The sequence below is a fragment of the Rhinopithecus roxellana genome, chromosome 8, assembly GCF_007565055.1.
Source record: "Rhinopithecus roxellana isolate Shanxi Qingling chromosome 8, ASM756505v1, whole genome shotgun sequence".
NCBI lineage: Eukaryota > Metazoa > Chordata > Mammalia > Primates > Cercopithecidae > Rhinopithecus > Rhinopithecus roxellana.
This window is the reverse complement of record NC_044556.1, coordinates 96,283,092-96,305,472: the sequence shown is the minus strand read 5'-3', so window position 1 is coordinate 96,305,472 and position 22,381 is coordinate 96,283,092. Positions and strand designations below refer to the sequence as shown.

At 42.1% G+C, this 22,381-nt stretch overlaps 1 protein-coding gene across 5 annotated transcripts in view; it reads right to left on the bottom strand.

Annotated features, from left to right (window-relative positions):
- The window catches only part of DISC1 (DISC1 scaffold protein), a 411,890-nt gene that overhangs the window by 75,064 nt on the left and 314,445 nt on the right, over nucleotides 1–22,381 (bottom strand). For all 5 annotated transcript variants that reach the window (XR_004058726.1, XM_030935640.1, XM_030935641.1 and 2 more), the window contains one exon: nucleotides 11,644–11,704. Coding sequence is in view for 4 of the 5 variants with exons in the window: in XM_030935640.1 (XP_030791500.1) it covers nucleotides 11,644–11,704 (61 nt within the window). In the remaining variant the exon portion in view is untranslated. The remainder of the gene's footprint in view (nucleotides 1–11,643; nucleotides 11,705–22,381) is intronic.

Genomic DNA, 22,381 nt, shown 5'->3' with positions numbered 1-22,381 from the left:
CCATTAATTAATTAAATTGTCTTTTTAAAACTGTGACAGGTGCCTTGAAATGTGCACACTGTGAAGCACATGACATATCGGGGGATAATGAGTGCACAGGCTCATAGAGCACCACGGACATAACCTACAAAAGACACTGCCTTCCTCAGCTCAGTCCGTTCCTTAGCTCAGGCCACATAAAAATCACAGCTGAATATCTTTCTGTCAACTTAAAGAAAGAGGAACCCTCAGGTTTCTTCAGTCACTGAGCACCTTGCCAAGTCTCAAACCTTAAATATTGGTTGATTTCTCAATTGATCTCAGTTGGCAGAGTGATCGTATCATTGTTTCACAGCAGAGAAACTTTGGGTTGAATTGTGCAACACAGGGGAACCTATTTAATGAACCCTTTTGTTTTAAGTGATAATCAATCTCCTGTCTATTTTCTATTCTATTAGTGAAAGTCATGGTCATCTTTTTCTTCAGGCTATCTTTTAAAAACACCACTGCATTCGATTTTCAATGACAAAGAAAATGATGACAGGCAACTAAGACCCCACGGATTCCACCCTCATAGTGCTACCCAGATTCTTTCCATGCTGCTAAAATAAGTCTTGGGAAGAGGGCCCGCACCAGACAAGCCCACAGGGCTTCACTTCTAATCTTCCTTCTTCTTCTTTTCTGTCCATGCCATTCTCTAGGGTAATATTTTTGCTTTCTCCAAGGAAAAATACCAGAAAGAAAGAAACAAGTATATTGGAGTATCTTCCCCGCAAAATACTGTCTCTGAGGTCAAGATGATTTTCTTTTGAGCTCCACTGAGGGTCAAGAGGAGGGGCCTTGGAGCTCCCCAAATCTCAGAAGCGATGGGAAATCCTCCCCAGCACCTGAACTTTGGAGCCTGGGAACTCAGGGCTCTGTCAATCTCAAAAACTCTAAAACAGCCAGATCGGTTCTGAGAGCCGCAGTGTGCTCTAGGATCCCTGCCACTTGATTGTAGGAACCACTGAAGTCTCTAAATCTTCTGTCACAGCGATTAGCAAGAACTCAATTACCTCATTTCTTTTTCTTCCCACCCTCTGCAGGAGGTGCTAACAGCTGGCCGAAGAGCAGACAGCAAAAAAAAAAAAAAAAAAAAAAAAAAAAAGCTGGGTGTTTGGATAATCAGATCCTTAATGGAGATCCTTAATGGAGGGTATTAGCTACAAGCAAACATCTCTCTGCTCCGCACAATTTCACCAGGAAGATAAGGGATTCTCTTCTGTTTTTATAAAATAAAACCTATTTTTTAATGTAGAGTTTCTTGGTTTCATAATTTCCATCGTGCCATAATTCCTACTAGTACATTCTAGTGATCATTGAGTAATCCCTTATTATATGTAAGAAATAGTTTTTATCTTATCCTACTGTTGTCCCAATTTTATGACAGAAAATCAAGTCTTTAAGAGCTGTATTAACCTGGTAAAGACCCACAGCTCAGAAGTGACCACACTTGAATCCAGACGATCTGATTCCAGAGCTGGTACTTGAAAATAACAATCCTCAGGAGAGGGGTTACTGATGAGGCCCCTTCATGAGCCCCTCTCTATATGAAGCTTCCAGATCAACCACAAGGAGTCGGCGGTGGACAACACTGCTGCCACCCTCAGGGGTCTTCACTGCATAGGGAAACAGAAACAGGTTTTGTGTGTGTGTGTTTAAGGGTTTTTTGTTTTTGTTTTTGCTTTAAAAGTAATACCTCAAGAGGAAGGACACCTTTTATATTAATTACTGTGTCTGGTACTTCTGCTCAGGGTACCGAGAAGGGAAGAGTTGCCTCCGCCCCCCATGTTGTGGTCCAGATGTGAAGAGGCCAGTTCCAATTCGGGGTTGGTGGCTTCTTTTCTCGTTCTGAAGGAAAGACTTTCCTCAAACAGGGAGCTGGAATTCTAGAGGATGGAACTCTGCTTTGTCTTTCTGAAGAACTGCATGTAGATTTTTTGAATTGATCTGAGTACTCTGGAAACTAAATTCCATCACAAGTGAATATTTCCTGGGAAAGTTATTTCTGAGTTAAAATTCACTACATGGGTTCTCAGAGAATGGAAAGTATTATAATAACCAATAGGCCAATGCAGAAAAGTTAATTATAAATTATATCATTCACATTTTACACTGTAAAATGTTACTTAGTTTTACATACATATCAGTCAATACTTAATTGAGTATCTAGAATAGTGAACTACTATGGTGGTGAGTCTAATCCCCATCAAAATGTTACTAATGTTTTTCTTACCTTTGTTTTCCTTCCTTATTTTACTCTTTTTAATTCACGCCATTTTGTTATATTTTATGCATTTTTTTCTCTGTGTATGTTTAGTTTATGCATTATTATTTTAAGCATACTGAAGATTTTTCTGATGAGATAAAATAAGGTAAAAGTTAAATGCAAAAATCAATGATTATAAAATTAAGGATCACATTTAACTTTGTAGAATTAAGTGCTTTATATTTTCTTACAGTTTGCATTTCAAACTGATAAGGTGATATAAATCATTGTTTCTCTTGTAAAATTGGTCAATATAGTCAAATAGCTTCAAAGTTCAAAAGTGTATAATCCAACAATGAATATCTTTATGGACACTGCTATGGTTTAATATTAGAACATAAGTAAAGGGATATTTTTTCAACACTCTCTAATTTAAACCGTGTGCACTCATCAGTAAGAAAATTATGAAACACCAATATTTGTTTCACAAATGATATACTTGTAATACTATATACATATAAAACATTTTTTAAAGATAAAATATAAATGGATGAAATGGAAGCATAAAACAGAAATTATAATATGTTCTTCCCACACTCCAGTAAATTGTTTTGTGTGCACCTGTTTTGGAAACAATTGCTCCAATCTTTGACCCTAATTCCCATCTTCATTAGATTGAGAGCAGTTGGCAGTTGACAGTCTTTTTTGGCTATGACACACAGGCTCTGGGGGACTGGGGTGAGGGAACAGATCTTGGTCTTTGAGGTGCTGCTCACCCTGCTGGCCACCTCTGGACATTCATTAGCAGGTGAGTTCACCTGGCTATTATTCCACATCAGGCTTCCTATTGAAATTTTAATAATTAAAAAGTAAACATTAGTTTTTAAAAAGAGAACTGGATCATCTTTGGAAAAATACATCAGTCTCTAAATTTCAAAGTAAATTTCAGATAAGACCATTGAGTTCTTGATAGTTCCTTCTAAAGCTAAGAATGGCCTCCAAGGAGGTATCCAACTACTTTCTTCTATGTTCAAAAGAGATTTAAATGATTTTTTGTTTGTCTTTGCTGATGATAAAAGTGTGAGACACACTGGAAACAAACACTTGAGGAACACACTAGAGTACAAGGAAGCAAACATCACCTATAATCCACTAAGTGCTCAAGAGTTTGTGGTCAAGGTTTTATGTTCAACTTCAGGGAAAAAAAAAAAAGTAGAGTTAGAATGAAGATATTCTAGAAAGAAGAGAAATATTCACATTAGTCATGCATACAAGATTCCATCAGTTAAATGGGACCACTACACCCATCCTCAGGGGGAGGGCTTGGCCCACTTGGGCCAGAGACATGAGTTTGCCATCCAGCATTAATGAATTCCTCCTATACAATGGTGAGAGATATAAGATCCATTTAAACAGGAACTCATCTACAAAGTAAGGACTTCTGAATATTTCATTTGACTCTTAAAAAAAGATAGATAACAGAGAATATGTAGTAATTGAGAAAATAAAAATTAAAGCAAGGTTTGTCTATAAGAGAAAACAAACTAGGAGAAAAAATTACACTTAATTACTAACCTCTGGAAACAATAAACCTGAAGAAGTGCAAGTAAGTTGGTCAAGCTCTTTAAGAGTAGATTTTTCTATTCTATGATATACCAGTAAGATTTGATGGCAAGACAAATGGATTTGGGCACTGTATCTTCTTAGGTTGCCTTGACTTTCTGAATGTAAGAGTTGAGAATATAGTGTCAAGATAGCCAAGTTGCAAATAAATTTTCAAGGAGGAACAAGATAAAACTGCTATTTATCCACTCATTCTTGCATTAAGTACAATTGTCTGTTGACTACACGCCAAACAGCATGTCAACCACTTAGAATACAAGGAAAGTAAGGCATGGAAACCTTACAATACAACTTAGAATATAAGGAAGGTAAAGGCTCCATCTACAAGAAGCTCACAGTCTAAGAGAATTAGACAGACTGAGTGAACGCAACACATTCATGTAAGTGGCTACCACTATGGGTACCATGCAGGAAACAGCAGGAGGCCAGAAAGACTTTATAGAGAAGGACAATTGTGCTGAGTCATAAGAGTGAGTGTGAGCACAGGGGCTAGGTCAGGGAGGGCTCTGCAAAGATGCTGCTGTGGAGCACAGCTAACGTGGGGAAATGGGCTAGAATGGAGCATCAGTCACTTGGTGCAGGTGAGGATTACAGAGATGAGGTTGGACCAGTAGGCTGGAACCACCTCATGAAGAGCCCAAGAGGCAGAGAGGAGGAGGACATAACAAGGACTGTGGAATTTAGGCTGGATGTGAAGGGAGCCTAACAGGATGGTAAGAAAGTCATTCTGGCTGTGGGAGAAGAGCAGAGTAAACCGTTGTGAGCCAGGGGGGAAGACAGGCTGTTAGAAGATAATTTAATGGGCCAAGTTGCAAGTAGTAGTGATGGGAACAGAGAGGAAAGCCTCTATGGAATGACCAGGTAACTGACTGCAGCCACCCTCCTGGATATTTGGCTATACATAAGGAGAAGGAAGGATATCACTAAAACAGGTGGAAATTGGAAAAAAGATTCCACAAATGGAATCTCTCCTTTGTAGAAGGAGGAACAGGAATATATGCATCTAACTTATAACTCAGATGATTACAAGGCAAATCCTTGTTTAAACATACACTAAAAGTCCTCATGTAATATTTGCCCACTTTTGGCTTTGGGTTATGCAAGATGTGCTTTTGAACCACTGACTGCATCAGATACTTCCTAACTTTCTAATTCACTTGACGTGCTTGATAGAGAGTGGATCTTGAGTCCACATGAGTTTGCCTCAATATCTGGGCCTTCAGGTCTCTGTATACTTTGAGAGAATAACAAAGATAGTGCTATCACTTGAATTTGTCCCCAAAGTGGTGACTAGCCAGATCTAGGTTTCTTAGCTCTGATCTTTAACGATATGCTCTCCAGCATTCTAATGGAAAAGGAGCAACCCATTCTGTTCTCAGCTGCTTCCTCTCTAAAATCCTGTAAGATCAAGACATGCTAAACAGGGGGAACAGGTAAAGATTTTCATCTTCTTTAATGGACAACTTGAGATGTTAATCAAGCAGTCACTAAGATGCACCATTGTGTCAGGTATTAAAACTGTTTTCCTATTGTAAAACGTTGATCCTCTTGGAAAGGAACTGTGAAGGTGACAGATTCTCAGTGGAGGCCACAGAGTGTCTGAGAACAGCCATAACTACTGGGCTCCGTCACAGAGATCCTGACCGTCAGCAGACTTTTGCAGCATCCACTCTGGCCTCCTGTTCTGAAGTGAGAATAGAACTGCCTACTGCCAGAGGGGTTGCAGACTCCTAGCTGCTTTTTCTCTTCCCTGTTCCCTTGTTTCTACCATACCAGTTCACATGAATCTGAGCCAGGCCTCCTAATAGCTTGAAACAGCATGAAAAGGGCCTTCCAGAAGCAGGCTACAGGAAGGGCCAGCTACCATTATGGTCATTTGAGACTGTGGCAGGATCCTAGGTAGCTAAGGTATGTGAGTCAAGAAGCCAGGGACAAGGTGGCTTTGCAACATCAGCAAGGCTGGAGAGGCAGAGAAAGAGGCTGAAGATGATAGAAGATGAGCTTAGGATGTTTCTAAATTATGTACATCAATTCACATATTTATTCAATCATTCATTCAATACACGTTTATTGGGAACCCCTGTACCATCCAGCACTGGCAAATCACAGAGAATACAGTCCTGAACAAGGCAGACTTAATCTTATTAAGGGAGGAGACCACCCCTCATATTGTCTTATGCCCAATTTCTGCCTCCAAAGAAAGAAGAAGTAAAAACTAAAAGGCAGAAATGAAATCCACAAGCAGACAGCCTGGTGCCACACCCTGGGCCTGGTAGTTAAGAATTGACGCCTGACCTAATTGGTTGTGTTATCTATAGATTACAGACATTGTATAGAAAAGCACTGTGAAAATCCCTGTCCTGTTCTGTTCCATTCTAATTACCAGTGCATGCAGCCCCCAGTCACATACTCCCTGCTTGCTCAATCGATCATGACCCTCTCATGTAGACCCCCTTAAAGCTGTGAGCCCTTAAAAGGGACAGGAATTGTTCACTCAGGGAGCTCGGTTGTTGGAGACGTGAGTCTTGTCAAAGCTCCCAACTGAATAAAGCCCTTCCTTCTTTAACTCAGTGTCTGAGGGGTTTTGTCTGTGGCTTGTCCTGCTACATTATAATACCTGTCAAGGAGTACTTGGAAAGTGAGAATAAATCATTGCAAGCACATTACTCAGTCTTGATGAGTCAGGGAATGTTTCAGAGAGGAGAAATCTAAACCTTGAAGGCTGAATGGGAAGGCCTGGTGAGGGTGAGGGTGAGGGGTGGGCTGGGAGAGGCCCACCAGGCCACATGCAGAGGGGTGGGGGAGCAAGCTATGCTTGTGTGTCAAGGGCAAGGAGACCAGCCAGCCTCAGTTTACAGCATCTGACCCTCCTGAAGATGACTTCAAATCCCTAAGTATTGGGTTAACTATATGAAATTGTCATTTTTATAGGTCAAAAATGGTGAAATATCAGCAATTTCACATGGTTCAATCAAATACTTCTCTGGATGATACCCCTTAACCCTGTGCCCCTCTAAATTAGTTTCTTTCCAGAAAAAAAAAAATGCAATGGCATTGGGAAGCATAAGGGAACAAGTATCAGCTGCAATAGCGTGATGATGGGGTGGTGATGGGTGATACTCAAGTACATGCAGAGGCCACATGGAAGAACGTCATGAACCACGGTAAGACATTTAGGCTTTATCCTTAGGACATCTGGCAGCCTTGTGCAGTGACCAGACGGATATTTTAAGATGCTTACTCAAAACCACCTGGAGAAGGTGGTAAGAGGGCAACAGTGGAACAGCCAAGCAGGAAAAGTTGCTACTATGATCAGAAGAGGGGCCCACACTGTCAGTGTGATAAAGGCAGGCTTGTGAGATACTAAAGAGGCAAGACTAACAAGACTCCGGAACTGAGTGAGAAAGGAAGTGGGGGAGCCAGCATGAGCCCATGGTGCCTGCCCACCTAGGCAGCCAGGTGGGTGGTGGGCCATGCATTGGGCTGGATGAAAAGGGGGAGGAGCTGACATGGAGGGAGAGAGGATGAGTTCCAGGCATGACTGTCATAATTATGTATATAGGTTTTCATCTACAGTTCCTGACTCGTAACTCCCACACCCACTGTTATTTCTCCCCTAGGCAGGTCATAAAAACTAAAAATATACCCTAATCTCCCCCCGCCTTTCTGTGTTGGAGCTGGCCATAAAGAAATTCTCAGCTTTTATATCAGCACCCTGCTGTTTTTGTTACTGTAGCCTTATAGTATAGTTAGAAGTTGGGTAACATGATGCCTCCAGCTTTGTTCTATTTGCTCAGGATTGCTTTGGATATTCAGCCTCTTTTATGGTTGCATCAGCCTTGGGAAAGAATTTATGCCCACATCCTCTAAAGCAATTGCAACAAAAACAAAAATTGACAAGTGGGACCTAATCAAACTAAAGAGTTTCTGCACAGAAAAATAAACCATCAACAGAGTAAACAGACAACCTACAGAATGGGAGAAAATATTCCCAAACTATGCATCTAACAAAGATCTAATATCCAGAATCTATAAGGAACTTAAACAATTTGACAAAGTAAAAACAAATAACTCTATTAAAAATTGGGCAAATACATGAACAGGTACTTCTCAAAAGAAGACATACGCCAGGCGCGGTGGCTCAAGCCTGTAATCCCAGCACTTTGGGAGGCCGAGACGGGCGGATCACGAGGTCAGGAGATCGAGACCATCCTGGCTAACACGGTGAAACCCCGTCTCTACTAAAAATACAAAAAACTAGCCGGGCGAGGTGGCGGGCGCCTGTAGTCCCAGCTACTCCGGAGGCTAAGGCAGGAGAATGGCGTAAACCTGGGAGGCGGAGCTTGCGGTGAGCTGAGATCCGGCCACTGCACTCCAGCCCGGGCGACAGAGCGAGACTCCGTCTCAAAAAAAAAAAAAGAAGACATACAAGCAGCCAACAAAAATACAAAAAAGTTTAACATCACTAATCATCAGAGAAATGTAAATCAAAACCATAATGACATACTATCTCACATTAGTCAGAATGGCTCTTACTAAAAAGCCAGAAAACAACAGATGCTGGAGAGGTTGTGAAGAAAAGGGAACACTTATACACTGTTGGTGGTAATGGAAATTAGTTCAGTCACTGTAGAAGCAGTTTGCAGATTTCTCAAAGAACTTAAAACAGAACTACCATTCAACACAGCAATCCCATCACTGGGTATATATCCAAAAGAGAATAAACCATTCTACCAAAAAGACACATGCACTGGCATGTTCATCACAGCACTATTCACAATAGCAAAGACATGGAATCAACCTAGATGCCTATCAATGGTGAACCGGATAAAGCAAACATGGTACATTTATACCATGGAGTACTATGCAGTCATAAAAATAATAAAATCATGTACTTTGCAGCAACATGGATGCAGCTGGAGGCCATTATTCTAAGCAAATTAATGCAGGAACGAAAAACCAAATACTGCATGTTCTCATTTGTAAGTGGGAGCTAAACACTGGGTACTCGTGGATATAAAGATGGGAACAATAGATACTGGAGACTGACAGAGGAGGAAGGGAAGCAAGGACTGAAAACTAGTTCCAGGGGTACTATGCTCACTACTTGAGTGACAGGATCAATCATACCCCAAACTTCCACATCACACGATACATCCATATAACAAACCTATACATGTTGCCCCTGAATCTAAAATAAAAGTTGAACTTACAAAAAAGCAAGAAGGAAAGAAATTCTCTAACCTACCCCGTCTGACTGCAGGTCATAGACCCTCATCTCAGGAGCCCTGTCCCATACCTGAAGGAGGAAACGCTGCACAGAGAAGCTGTGGAATCTGAACAGACAAGTCCTGCTGGGTTTTCCCACTCAGTCTATTTGTGGTAGATCACACTTTCTGTCCAATCACATTGCCACATGGTTGTCCACACTTTAATCATGCCTACCCAGTGATGTCCCCATAAAAAGCCCAAGAGGAGGGGGTACAGAGAGCTTCCAGATAGCTGAATATGTGGAGGTTCCTTGAAGATGGTGTGCCCAAGGAGGGCATGAAACCTTGGTGCCCCTTCCCCACAGCTCACCCTGTGCACCTCTTCATCTGTATCCTATGTTATCTCCTTTATAATAAACCAGTAAATATAAGTGTTTCTCTGAATTTTATGAACCAGTCTAACAAATTAATCAAACCCAAGGAGGGGGTCATGGGAATCCCAATTTCTAGCTGGTTGGTCAGAAGCCCAGGCAAAATAACCTGGATCTGCCATTGGCATTGTAAGTGGGGCAGTCTTGTGGGACTGAGCCCTCAACCTGTGGCATCTGATGCTGTCTCCAGGTAGCTGGTGTTGGAATTGAGTTAGAGGACACCCAGCTGGTATCTGCGGCAGAACTGATTGCTTACTTTTTGGTGGGGAGAAACCCTCACGTATTTCATCACAGAAGCCTTCTGTGTTGATTATTGCATTGTGTGAGAACAGAGGAAAAGCAGTTTGTGTTTTTTCACTCAGAAGTGTTTGATCGGTTCTAATGGTAAAAAGAAGGAGGTAGTCAGGCGCGGTGGCGCACAGCTGTCATCCCAGCACTTTGGGAGGCCAAGGCGGGTGGATCACCTGAGGTCAGGAGTTTGCAACCAGCCTGACTAACATGGTGAAACCCTATATCCACTAAATTAAAAAAAAAAAAAAAAATGAGCCGGGCAATGGTGGTGCTGCCTGTAATCCAAGCCCCTTGGGAGGCTGAGACAGGAGAATCACTAGTACCTGGGAGGTAGAGGTTGCAGTGAGCCGAGATAGTGCCATTGCACTCCAGCCTGGGCAGTGAGTGAAACTCTGTCAGAAGAAAAGAAAGGAAAGGGGCGGGGGAGGAGAAGGAGGAAGGAAGGAAGGAAGGAAGGAAGGAAGGAAGGAAGGAAGGAAGGAAGGAAGGAAGGAAGGAAGGAAAGAAAAGGAAACCAAGGTGTGTCTACTGCCAACCACGTGAATGCTTTACATATGGTATTTAAATTAACACACCAGCTGGGGAGGTAGGTACCCTTCCTCCAGTTATATAGCTAAAACAAAACAAAACAAAACAGACAAACAAAACTGAAGGTGAGTGCTTACCTGAGGTTAGGCAGTTTATATTTGGGAGAGCTGCAATTTAAATGGGCGTCTCTTTATCAATACCCATGTGCTTACGGCTACAACTTGCTGCCCAATAACCTAATGTACGGTGTGTGCTGTGCTGATGGCTACAACAATGGCAGCTGCAGTTGAGATCAAGAAGAATGTGCCAGAAATCTGTCCCGAACACACGGGAGAGGAGGAAGGCCAGACTCAGAGCGGAGCACCTGACCCAAGTACAAGCTCTCCTCATCCTGCTCACCTCTGCTAATCACCTGTGTCATAGATTCTCCCCAAGTCTAGGAGCATGGGAAGCAGGGAAAGATCAATCAGGGGTTTATAGGACTTCTTCCCAAGGATGAGAATAAATCCTGTAATGCCTTGCTTAGCCTGAAGAGTAGGACTCTGCAAGGCAGGCCCTCTCAACATCTCTTAAGGGAAAAGCAGCATTTTAGCTCACGATAGTGTCCTAGCAGACAAAGGCTTAAGGCACAGCCTATCTAAAGAGTTACTTTACAAATTCCAAAATAGTAGCAAAATAGTCTCCATAAAACTAAATGACTTCCAGGGAAGAAAGCGTATATTCCACTCTAGTACTTGTTGCCTTAATTAGGAACAGATTCTGATGACTGGGATTTATTTTCCTAAGCACACATCCACAAAAGCCAGAAACATCTTGTCATGCTGCTGCATCCCTGACATTTCTCAAAGACAAATTCCTAATTGGGTCTTAAAAAAAAACAACCAGAAATTTTCATGCTGATTCTGATTCAGGATTCAAAACAGAACCCGAGACGTGCATTTCTATATTATTCCAAACCATGTATAAACTGCCTTAAAATCCTGAAGACTCCCTTCAAACACTAAAGTTTAAAAAAGGGAAAAACAGACTAAGAAATGAATTCTGAATTTAATGTAGCAAAGAAGATTCTTCTCTGTCTTATGGAACATGAAAACTATCCGGTGATCTCTCCAAGACACTTTTAAACACCTTAATCTACTTACTTTTTAAAAGACAAGATGAGGGCTGGCACCTGCTCTTTCGCTTATGGGGTTCAAAAGGCTTTTTTTGTGTCTTTCTTTGTTAATTTATTAGAGAAATTGGTGAGCCTTTTTCATTGATTTAACTAAATTTTGTTATAATAAAGAATCTAGATGTGCCACGGAGTCTGAAATACAGAAATTATGATCCTTACCTGCACAGTTTATCCTCAAGTGTTTCCATGTACTTCATAGTATTTTCCTTCACACTTGTTTCTGGGGGAAAAAAGGAAATCCAAAGTGAATGCAATTGCAGTCACAATTGAACAAAAACCATTCAACTAAAAGCTCAAAGCCAAAGGACTGAGGTCAAGCCACTAGTAATCGTAACATTCTATAGTTGGAAAACATTCAAATCCACTGGAGTGGCTGCCTGAAGTCATGAGTTGGGGAGGATTCTGGGCCTCTGAGTGTCTCTGCAGGAGAAAGTCAGAGGCTGGAGGAACAGAGCTGAGCCAGCCTCGCTATAGTCTTTCAAAGGCAGCTCACTGATAGAGTATCACTGGACGATGTGTGCTCTGTCTCCTACCTTTCCCAACTGATAGCCATGGGCTCGGTTGTCCAATACAGGGAAAGAGAACCTGACAGTGTAATGATTCCCATCCTACAGATGAACCAGGAGAGCCTCACTACAGGTAGAGGAGGATTGTGGACCCTTTCACTGAGAAACAAACAAAAACATGGGATTCTGCCAGTAACTAGAAAGCAATTGCTCAACCTCCAATGAGTGATGAGATCAGCTACTCTTCAAGACAAACTCAGCACTTCCTAATCACCAAATGTTGAAGGAATGAATGATTGCTATGGTTTGACAGATCAAAGAGGCACTTTATGGATAAAAGAGATTTGATATACTTTGAACAAGTTCTCCCCTTTTGCTCATCTGAGGAATGAAGGTGCCTTCCTCTCAAGGTGATAACTAACAGACATGCACACCAAGTGCCTGGAATAACACCTGCAGCCAAGGGGTTTTTAGCAAATGGTGGCTGGAATGATCAATGATGCTGCCATGTCTATTATTAGTATTGTTATTGTTATCGTGGGTTTTATCATTGTTTTTATTCCAACCTTTATTCTGAAGGATTATTTATGCCAAGGGCTCATGTACTCTAAAGTTGGGGAATGTGGAAACACAGAAGCCAGGCTGCCCAGATTCATGCTACTAGAGTGTCTGGGGATTCTTGGACTTCTATTTCAGTCAACATGTATGTGTAACGTGAGGGACAGTGGAACTGGAAAAAGTACCCTGACATTCCTCATAAAGAAACTAAATACTTAGGTGGAAATTAAAACAATTACACATTCTGGTTCATTAGTCCATAAAAGGTAAAAAGAGATATTTACACAGTGAAAACAACTGTTTAAGTTGCTATCTTTTCTTACTGACTTATGCTTGTCTAACACACACACTTAGTTGTGCTAGTTGGAGCAATTATTGCAAGTTCCAAATGCCCCAACCAGAAACGCGTCTCTGTTTCACATGCCATACATATTTATGTGCCACACACTGTTCTAGGCATGTGGGATAGCTCAGCAGTGAGGGATGCTAAAGAATAAACATAAAAATTCCACAGAACATTAGAAGGTGATAATGACAATAAGGATTTAAGGGGGAAAAAAAGACAGCAAGCGAAACGGGGCTGTAGAGTGGTTAGGAAAGGTATCACCGGGGAAATGATACTCCCTAAAAGTTTGCAGAGGGAGGGAAGAGGGAGTCAACAAGCATCCTGGGAAGAGTCGAAGTCATCCTGGGAAGGGGTGTCAACAGGCATCCTGCGAATGGAGTAGGCAATCTGAAGGCCCCAGGGCAGGAGCACAACTGTGTGCTCCAGCGAGTGTGGCCAGAGCAGAATGTTCCATGGGGAGAAAAGATGAAGGCAGAGAAACAACCCAGGTCCAATCATGCAGGCCACTGTGGTAAACTATAGCCTCAAAATGACCACAGCAATATTTCTGGTACCACATACTCTTCCAGAACCTTGCCGCTCCCTATCAAGAGGTAAAGTATATTTCCCTCTTCTTGAATGTGGTCAGGCTGAGACTGCTCCAACCCACTGAGTATGATGGAAGGTATTCTGTAACTCTTCTGAGGCTAAAGTCCAGTTTCTGCCTGGCTTTCTGTCCTGGGAACCCAGCCACCATGTTGTGAGGAAGCCCAAGCCACATGGAGAGGCCCCGTGTAGGTGTTTCAGCTGAAAACCTGGGTGATGGTCTTAGACTACATCCAGCACCAATCTCCAGATATCTGAGTGAATGAGCTTTCAGGTGGTTAGGGCCTTTGAGTCTGAGGGATCCAGACACCACAGGATGGAGACAAGTCCCCCCACTGTAAGCTGTCTGAATTCCTGACTCACAGAATTTTGCACATAATAAATGGTGATGTTAAGTCATTAAGTTTGGGGATGTTTTGTTGCACAGCTGTAGTAACTAGAAGGCCACTGTCAGGATTTTGAGTGTTCTGAGTGGAATGGAAAAACACTGTAGAAGAAAAAAATGAGACTGACCTACAGCTACTATGTTGAGAATACACCATAGGGGAGGATGAGGTGGAAGCAGAAAGATATGGACGAGGTTAGTGCAATCATTCAGGAAAAGATGATGAGGATGTGGAGGAGGAAAAGTAGAATATTTTTCTCACCCATCACCAGGGTCATGGCTGACACCCCTATAACAAAAGACAGGTTAACAAGAGAAAGGCATGACAAATTTATGTAACCAAAGTTTTATGTGATATAGGAGCCTTCAGAGATGAAGACCCCAAGACCCAGAGAAAACTGTCTATTTTTGTGCTTAGGTTCAATGAAGCATATGAAGAATGGACAGCTATGTAGAAACGTGATTGGACAAAAAGCATATGATCTAATGGTGATAAACTGGAGCTCAGCATGGCCTGTTTGTTCAGAATCTTCTTGGCCTCTGTGTAGTATTCCTTCCCTCCAGGTGAGGGGGCAGGGCAACTGTCACATAAGGGTCTTACGCCCACTTTTCAGGGAAGGTAACCAACAGAATCCTTTAAGATCAGCTCTCACACAGAAAGACAGCGGATGGTCAGAGTGACCTTTCTGCTTCTGCTGTTTTCTCAGTTTCCAAGGTGCTGTACTTTGTAGTATCATGTTCTATGTCCCAACAGGGACTTAAACTAGTGCATTAGCAGGAGTTAGTGATAAGTGGGTAGATTTTAGATATATTTTAAAGGTAGAGACAATAGCTTTCCTAGTGGGTCAAACGTCAGGTGTGAGAAAAAGAAAAGTTGGCTGGGCGCGGTAGCTCACGCCTGTAATTCCAGCACTTTGGGAGGCCGAGGCAGGTGGATCACCTGAGGTCAGGAGTTCAAAACCAGCCTGGCCAACATGGTGAAACCCCGTCTCTACTAAGAATACAAAAATTATCTGGGTGTGGTGGTGGGCACCTGTAATCCCAGCTACTCGGGAGGCTGAGACAGGAGAATTGTTTAACCTGGGAGGCGGAGGTTGCAGTGAGCCGAGATCGCACCACTGCACTCCAGCCTGGGCAACAAAGAGCAAAACTCTGTTTCAAAAAAAAAAAAAAGTCAAGAATGACTACAGATTTTTACCCTAAGCCACCAGAAAAAAACAGAAATTGCTATCAACTGAGATGGGAAGAATGAGAAATGAAACTGGTTGGGGAGACAAGAATTTAGCTTTGGATTTGTTAAATTTGAGAAGTTTTTAGACATTCAGTGGAGATGTCCAGTGTGAGGTTGGATATCTGAGTCTGGAGTTTGGGAAAGTTCTGGAACAGAGACATTTGGGATTGGCATTTGAAGGAATAAGACTGGACAATATCACTGAGGAAGTGGGAGTAACTTAAGAAGCCCTTGTTGATCATAGGCAATGCACCATTTATATTGTGATAGCACCTTCCATCCAATGGACAAAAATGGACAGCACCCCCCGAGGAAAAGAAAGCCATATTCTTATGTTTAAAAACAGTCTAGATGTCTATGAAGCTAATCACTTTGTTAAGAAACTGAATGCTAAGTACTTGCCTCATCTCAGTGTCTGAAGCACCAGTTGGTGATACGCTGGACCTGCACGAGAACTTCCAGGCAGAGCCATGGGCTTTTCTACTTGCCTGGAGCCTGCCATCTAAGGAGAATGCTCTGTTGAACTATTACTTTCATTGGACCCAACCTATGTCCCAGCCAGACAGCCTAAAAGTACCTTGCACGTATTCACTAAGTTGACTCACAACCTTCAAGACAGGCCAAGACTGTAGACAGGGAGTTTAGATTTTAAACTTCCTAAAAAATACACCCACAGACACAGTGACTGAGAATAGAGCTCACCTTTTCCTCTCTTCTTACTTCCCTCCTCTTCCTTTCTTCCCTACCATTTTAGGCCCGATAGAGCAGGGACCTCTGAGAATGGTGATGGTAGTAAGGCAAGGTTCCAAGAAGCAAAGAGGGCACTCAAGGAAATGCCGAATACAAAAGGAAATGCTACGAAACAAACAAGACCAGAGGACTGCAGGCCTCCTGATCAGGAAGAAGCAGGAACACATTAACTGCTTCTGTTTATTAAGGGAATCTGATATCCAGATTCAGGCCATGATATCAGAGTGGAATTCATACCATTAGTTTGATGAATCCAATTAAACAAAAACTTGGATTAACGGATTGATAATTAAATGCCATAAATCAGTAAACACAGTAGAGTGCATGAAACAAACACACATCACGCTACAGGAGTTCAATCTGGGTCCTCCCTCACGCAAGACCCTATACTTGGCACTAATTAAATATAAAAAGGACATAGCTTCCAGAGACACAGAGATAGCTGTGGGGCCAGCCTCTTTAACACTGATTTCTCACTGGAGTGCACAGCAACATTTCCCATAAATATTCATCATAACCAATAATCCAAAAATATCCCTATGAGTCTGATGGGAAAAAAAAAATAACCAACCTACCCAGCAACAGCTTTTTCAGTGTAAACACGGAAGTTGGAAGGTAGAAGAAGTCAACACGGAAGTAGAAGAATGTTAAGTGGGAGGAAGCCCAACTAGGTTTCAATGCGTTGTATCCCTTGCATAATAAAGGGACAGCAGTATTTGACATGAAAATAGCATGGGAAATGAGTAACACCCAGGCAGACTTGCTATCAGATTGAATGGACCAGTGACTTGAAGAAACTCCAGCCCCACCACCCTCAATTAACAAGGAAGACATGCTCAGATGGGGTCAGTATGATCCGATCTCACCTTTGAAAATGGAAGCCAAAGGGACCTCCCCAGTTTAGCATTAATGGTAGTTTGTCAAACATTAGCCATGTTATTGGAATTTTCTAAATTAACATTAAGTACCAAGTGAAACCTGGCCTACATTTACGAAAATAAGTCATCAGATTTCAAAGATCAATATTCAAGAATCTATTTAGATAAAATTAACTCCCACCCACTTAGTAAAATCTTTCAGAAGGAAGATGTGAAAGACAAAGGAGAAATTTTAGAACTCTGAGAAATTTTCAAATAGCTAAGGTATGATGCTGTCTTCGAGTGAATGAAAGGACTTTTGTTCGGATAATTAAATCATGCACGAGGATGAAGAGGTAACATAATCCTGAAAAGACCCAGGAAAGTCAGCAATACCGGAAAACGGACCTGCAGCTGGAATATCTTGGCAGGTGGGATGGCGTAAGATTGTGTCAGTTCTTGAAAGATGGTAGATTCTTTCTATGAAGTCCTACATGAGTGAAATTTCACACTGAAGGGCAAAATGGAAATATCAACCATGAACCCCTAAAACCTAGAGAGTTTTGTCTGCTCATACACAAATGACATTGACTGTCACATTGGAGACCCAGTGTGTGGACACACGTGATACCGATTTAGCTACCATTTTACCGAGCACTTTCTTTTGCAAGACCTGTTTTAAACACCTTATTCTAAACATGAACTAAATAACAGTATCAATGAAGCAGCTCTATCATTATCACCATTTTATAGTTGGTGAAATGGAGCAGGAGTAAGGTTCAAAGTCACACTGCCAGTGAGGGATAGTTCCAGAGCTCATTGTTACAAAACACATGACTTCAACTTTATATAACATGAGAGCAGTCAGTGCACACTGAATTAATGCATGTGAAATCTCAGCACTAACAAAATGAAGCAGGTGTTCAAAGACAGTAAATTCAGGAGAGGCCAAAGGCTGTGCCGTAAAAAGTCAGAGTTATAAAGAGTACTGACCATTGCAAAGATGAGCCATCAATAAATGAAAACCTCATTGTCTGTAAAATGTAGGGAAGAATGCTAACAGTATATCAGCATAAAACAAATCAACATTGTGTAAAATAAGTTCATATATATACACAAACATACACGTATATATGTATGTATATACGTGTATGTTTGTGTGTATATATATATATGTATGCATACATATAAATATGAAAGAGAATAGGCCAAGTTGATTTCAAAGGAGGTTGCAATGAGAAAATGATTAATAACTTTCTAAAGCATATATCTACCCTGGCTCATTCTCCCCAGTGACAGGTTAATTGTGTGATTTTACTAAAAGATTTTGATTTGCATGTATAAATTTATTTATTTGCAGCATTTCTCTGCTATCATCTATATGTGGTAGTTCTAGTTTAGCTAGAACTCTCAAGAGAGGACTTCTGAGTTCAACAGAATTCAGTCCTTCCCAGGCTTTTGACTACTCAATATAAATTCTCTAGATCCGAGCCCAATAAATGCATCATTACCAAATTAGCAAGAGATTCATTTCTCATTGTCAGGGCATCGTTCAGTATGTTGTTGTTAATTCTCTGTCTCTTTTTCTCTGATGTTGATAAGATGTTTACGGATAGAAGGAAAATTATTAGATACGAGTCCTACAGATTTAAGAAGTGGTAACAGGGAAAGGGTTTCTCTTTGGAGTTACACCTGACTGTCATTCATACATTAATCTAATGTTTTTTCTTTTTCTCTTTTTTTTTGAGACAAGGTCTTGCTCTGTCACCCAGGCTAAAGTGCAGTGGCATGATCACAGCTCACTGCAGCCTTGAACTCCTGGGCTCAAGTGATCTTCCCACCTCAATCTCTTGAATAGCTGAGACTTGAATAGCTGAGACAGGTGTGAGCCACAGTGCCCAGCTAGTTTTTTTTTGTTTTGTTTTTGTTTTTAATTTTTTTGTAGAGATGAGGGCTCGCTTTGTTGCCCACGCTGGTCTCGAACTTCTGGCCTCAAGCAGTCCTCTCACTTCTACTTCCCGAAGCACTGAGATTACAGGCGTGAGCCACCACACTCTGCCTCTAATGTTCCTTAAATGCCTACCACATGCCAGACTCCATGTTAGGCACTGGGGCCACAGAGATGAATATCATGCTACCCACGGGCTTAAGAAAATCAGGCTTGGTAATAGAAAGAGTCGCATCATTAGATGACTAATAAAAGCAACAAGTTAGATTCCATAATAAAAGCAGCAGTCATGCTCGAAGCATCATGGAGGGAGATTTGGCCCAGCTTGAGGGGGTTTAAACATGACTCCCTGAGGAAGTGATTGAGTTAGAGATCTTGAAGGATTTTCCATGCTAGCTGATGCAGGAGGAGGCATGGATAATCCAAAACAGCAGTTGCACGTAAAATAAGATTTGTGTTTTAGAATAGCAGGCATTTCATGTCATATCATTTTACCTTCCCAAGTATTTCCAAATCGTTTCCCTCCAAGCTTACTTTATGATTACTAGATGTACTACATGATCCCATACCAAAGGAAGATGGAGTAGCTACAGGAAATCAGCCTGTCCGAAAGCACAGGCTCTGCACTCCTACCACTGCCCTAATAGCTACACTTGAACGCGAAGGTAAGATTAACTCATTCTTCCAGCTTTTCACCTTTGAGTAACGCGAGTGAGAATGTTGAGTTATAGTAAGTAACTTCATGCTGGCAGAGGTGCCCAAAGAACAGAGACTGAAAAAGTGTTTTCAGAACTAGCACATCATCCTGTGACTCAGTTGTCCATGAAAAAAGTAAAATCAATTATTCTGAACTATGTTGATGCCTCTGCTTCCACTGTTTTGTCCTGTGGGGTGGTGTGTGGCTGTTGCTTCTCAGCGAGTCACCACCCCTCAGAGAGTTCTGACCCATTGCCCTTGAACCCTGGAGCACATCTCAAAGACTTGTCTGTCTTGATACTCATGTAGGTAGACACAGCTCCTTGCTTAGACAGGGAGAAAGAGTGGGCAGGAAGAAGGAAACGAGAAATGAGTAAGGAAGCTCCACCAGGTTTTAAAATGTTTGCTATGTGGCGAGTGCTTATAGCAGATAAAGCCCAGGTTCCGATTTTACCTGCTGTGCCTGTCACTAGTTAATTGGGTATCATCTAATATAGTAATTCTCACTTTCCCAGTTCAGACCTGCTCCTACATGCAATCTCCTGATGCCCTTGAAGCACACAGCCTAATAAATCAGCACAAGTCAATGACAAAAGAAAAACCAAATGCTTGCGGTATGGAAAGCAGGTCAGTAAAAAGCTAACACTATCAGTTCCAAGCAGGTTCACTTCACAGCCTCCCACTCACGTGCCCTTGTCAAATGCTTTTTCTAAATGGAAAGACAGGCTAACTTTTCTCAGCAATCCCTGCTGACAGCAGCAGGCATATCTGGGTTTGCTTTCTTGCTTTCTGGCGCATATAACTGAAAGAGTTGTGACCTGGATATTAATTTACAGTACTTTTAAAATTGCTTAGAATGCCTATTTACTGCCTTACCTAGTAGTGTGCAACTGAGAATATGCAGTCTCATTCTGTGATTCTTTCTCCTATTATTTCCCTGAAACACAGGCATCACACACACACACACACACACACACACACCTTTTTTTTTTTCATTCTTTTTGATTGACAGAAGAAAGAAAATTTGGGACTTTGTTTTAAAAGTGAAATACTGTCTTCTTAAACAACTTGTGTTTAAAACCAGCCCCAATCCACACTTGATCTTCTTAAGCTAGGAAAAGTGAGCTCACACTGAGTGCTGGCAGGATGCTTCATGTGCGTCATTATTTTGTTTAATTCTCACAATAACTCTCTAAATCCCTTTTGAGGATAAGGAGACTGAGGCTGCGAGAAGTTATTTCAAGGAGTAAATAAGAAATTCAGACCCACTTGGGTTTTATGCCAAAGGTTCTGTTTTTACAAATACACAATATTGTTGCCCAGTTGTGATGAAACATAATTTATGAATTTCACTGAGGGAATTTCGCAAAAGGAAAGAATTTACTTTTCCCTCTAAAGCAGAGGCTTTTCATATGCAACTGTTAAAAGACACAAGAGCTTGTGGGTCTGATGGTTGGTTTGAGCTGTTGCTGTTGGGAGAGACGCTGGGGCACTAGCACGAAGACGTAGTTTGTGCTCAGTGGCGAAAGATGGCACTCCCCGAAGGCAGCCAGATCCGGACTACGCCGTGTTTTCCAGGCTGGAGGTGCCCTCCTCAACTGCCTTACGAAGTTCCCAAGCAGCCAGCCCAAATACTACCTGCTCCTTATGCCGAAGGGATTTGGCAGGAAAAAGGCCAAATTGGCCACGCGGAGGCACAAAGTGAGGTCAGAACAACTTCCCATTTGACAAAAGCCTTTCATTGGCTATGAGGTTCCAATCATCACTCCATGCCTTACTCCCACCCCAAAACACACACATGCTGTCCACATCCAGGCACTGGCCCTCACCCCTACGTGGCCTCGCTGTGCCTGACTGGGCACCTCTTGCTTATAAACATAGTTTCATTAGAGGCCAAAGATGCTAAGACAACGTGCCCCGGCTAGTAAGACACACACAGAGGTCTCCTCTCCTTTAATACGCGGGTGATAGATACGTGGGTGATGAACAAGTATGTGTAAAAAATTAACACAGGAAGGCCAGGCGCGGTGGCTCACGCCTGTAATCCCAGCAGGCGTTTGGGAGGCTGAGACAGGTGGATAACGAGGTCAGAAGATTGAGACCATCCTGGCTAACATGGTGAAACCCCGTCTCTACTAAAAATACAAAAACTAGCTGGCCGTGGTGGCACGCGCCTGTTGTCCCAGCTACTTGGGAGACTGAGGCAGGAGAATCTCTTGAACCTGGGAGGTGGAGGTTGTAGTGAGCCGAGATCGCGCCACCCCACTCCAGCCTGGGCGACAGAGTTGAGACTCCATCTCAAAGAGAAAAAAAAAGATTACACAGGAAAAATGCAAATGATTATCTGCTTCAATCTAGAATAGCACTTAGACATACCCAAGAGGGGCCCCTGCCATGGGCATCATGCTAGAGAACTCTCGCTTCTAGATTCTTCCAGACTGCCCTTTTGCATGGTGAGGCGGTCACATGGCCAAAAGATTTGCCCTTTCAATTCTGCTCTGTGTTCTTGGTACTCAGAATTTCCTGCCCAAGTGTCTCTGGGAGCACTTCTTCTTCTTCTTCTTCTTCTTCTTCTTTTTTTTTTTAATACTTTAAGTTCTGGGGTACATGTGCAGAACATGCAGTTTTGTTTATTAGTTATACACGTGCCATGGTGTTTTGCTGCACCCATCAATCTGTCACCTACATTAGGTATTTCTCCTAAAGCTATCCCTCCCCTAGCCCCCCCCCACCCAACAGACCCTGGTGTGTGATGTTCCCCTCCCTATGTCCATGTGTTCCCATTGTTCAACTCCCACTTAAGAGTGAGAACATGTGGTGTTTGGTTTTCTGTTTTTGTGATAGTTTGCTAAAAATGGTGGTTTCGAGCTTCATCCATCTCCCTGCAAAGGACATGCACTTATCCTTTTTTATGGCTGCATAGTATTCCATGGTGTATATGTGTCACATTTTCTTTATCCAGTCTGTCATTGATGGGCATTTGTGTTGGTTCCAAGTCTTTGCTATTGTGAATAGTGCTGCAATAAACATATGTG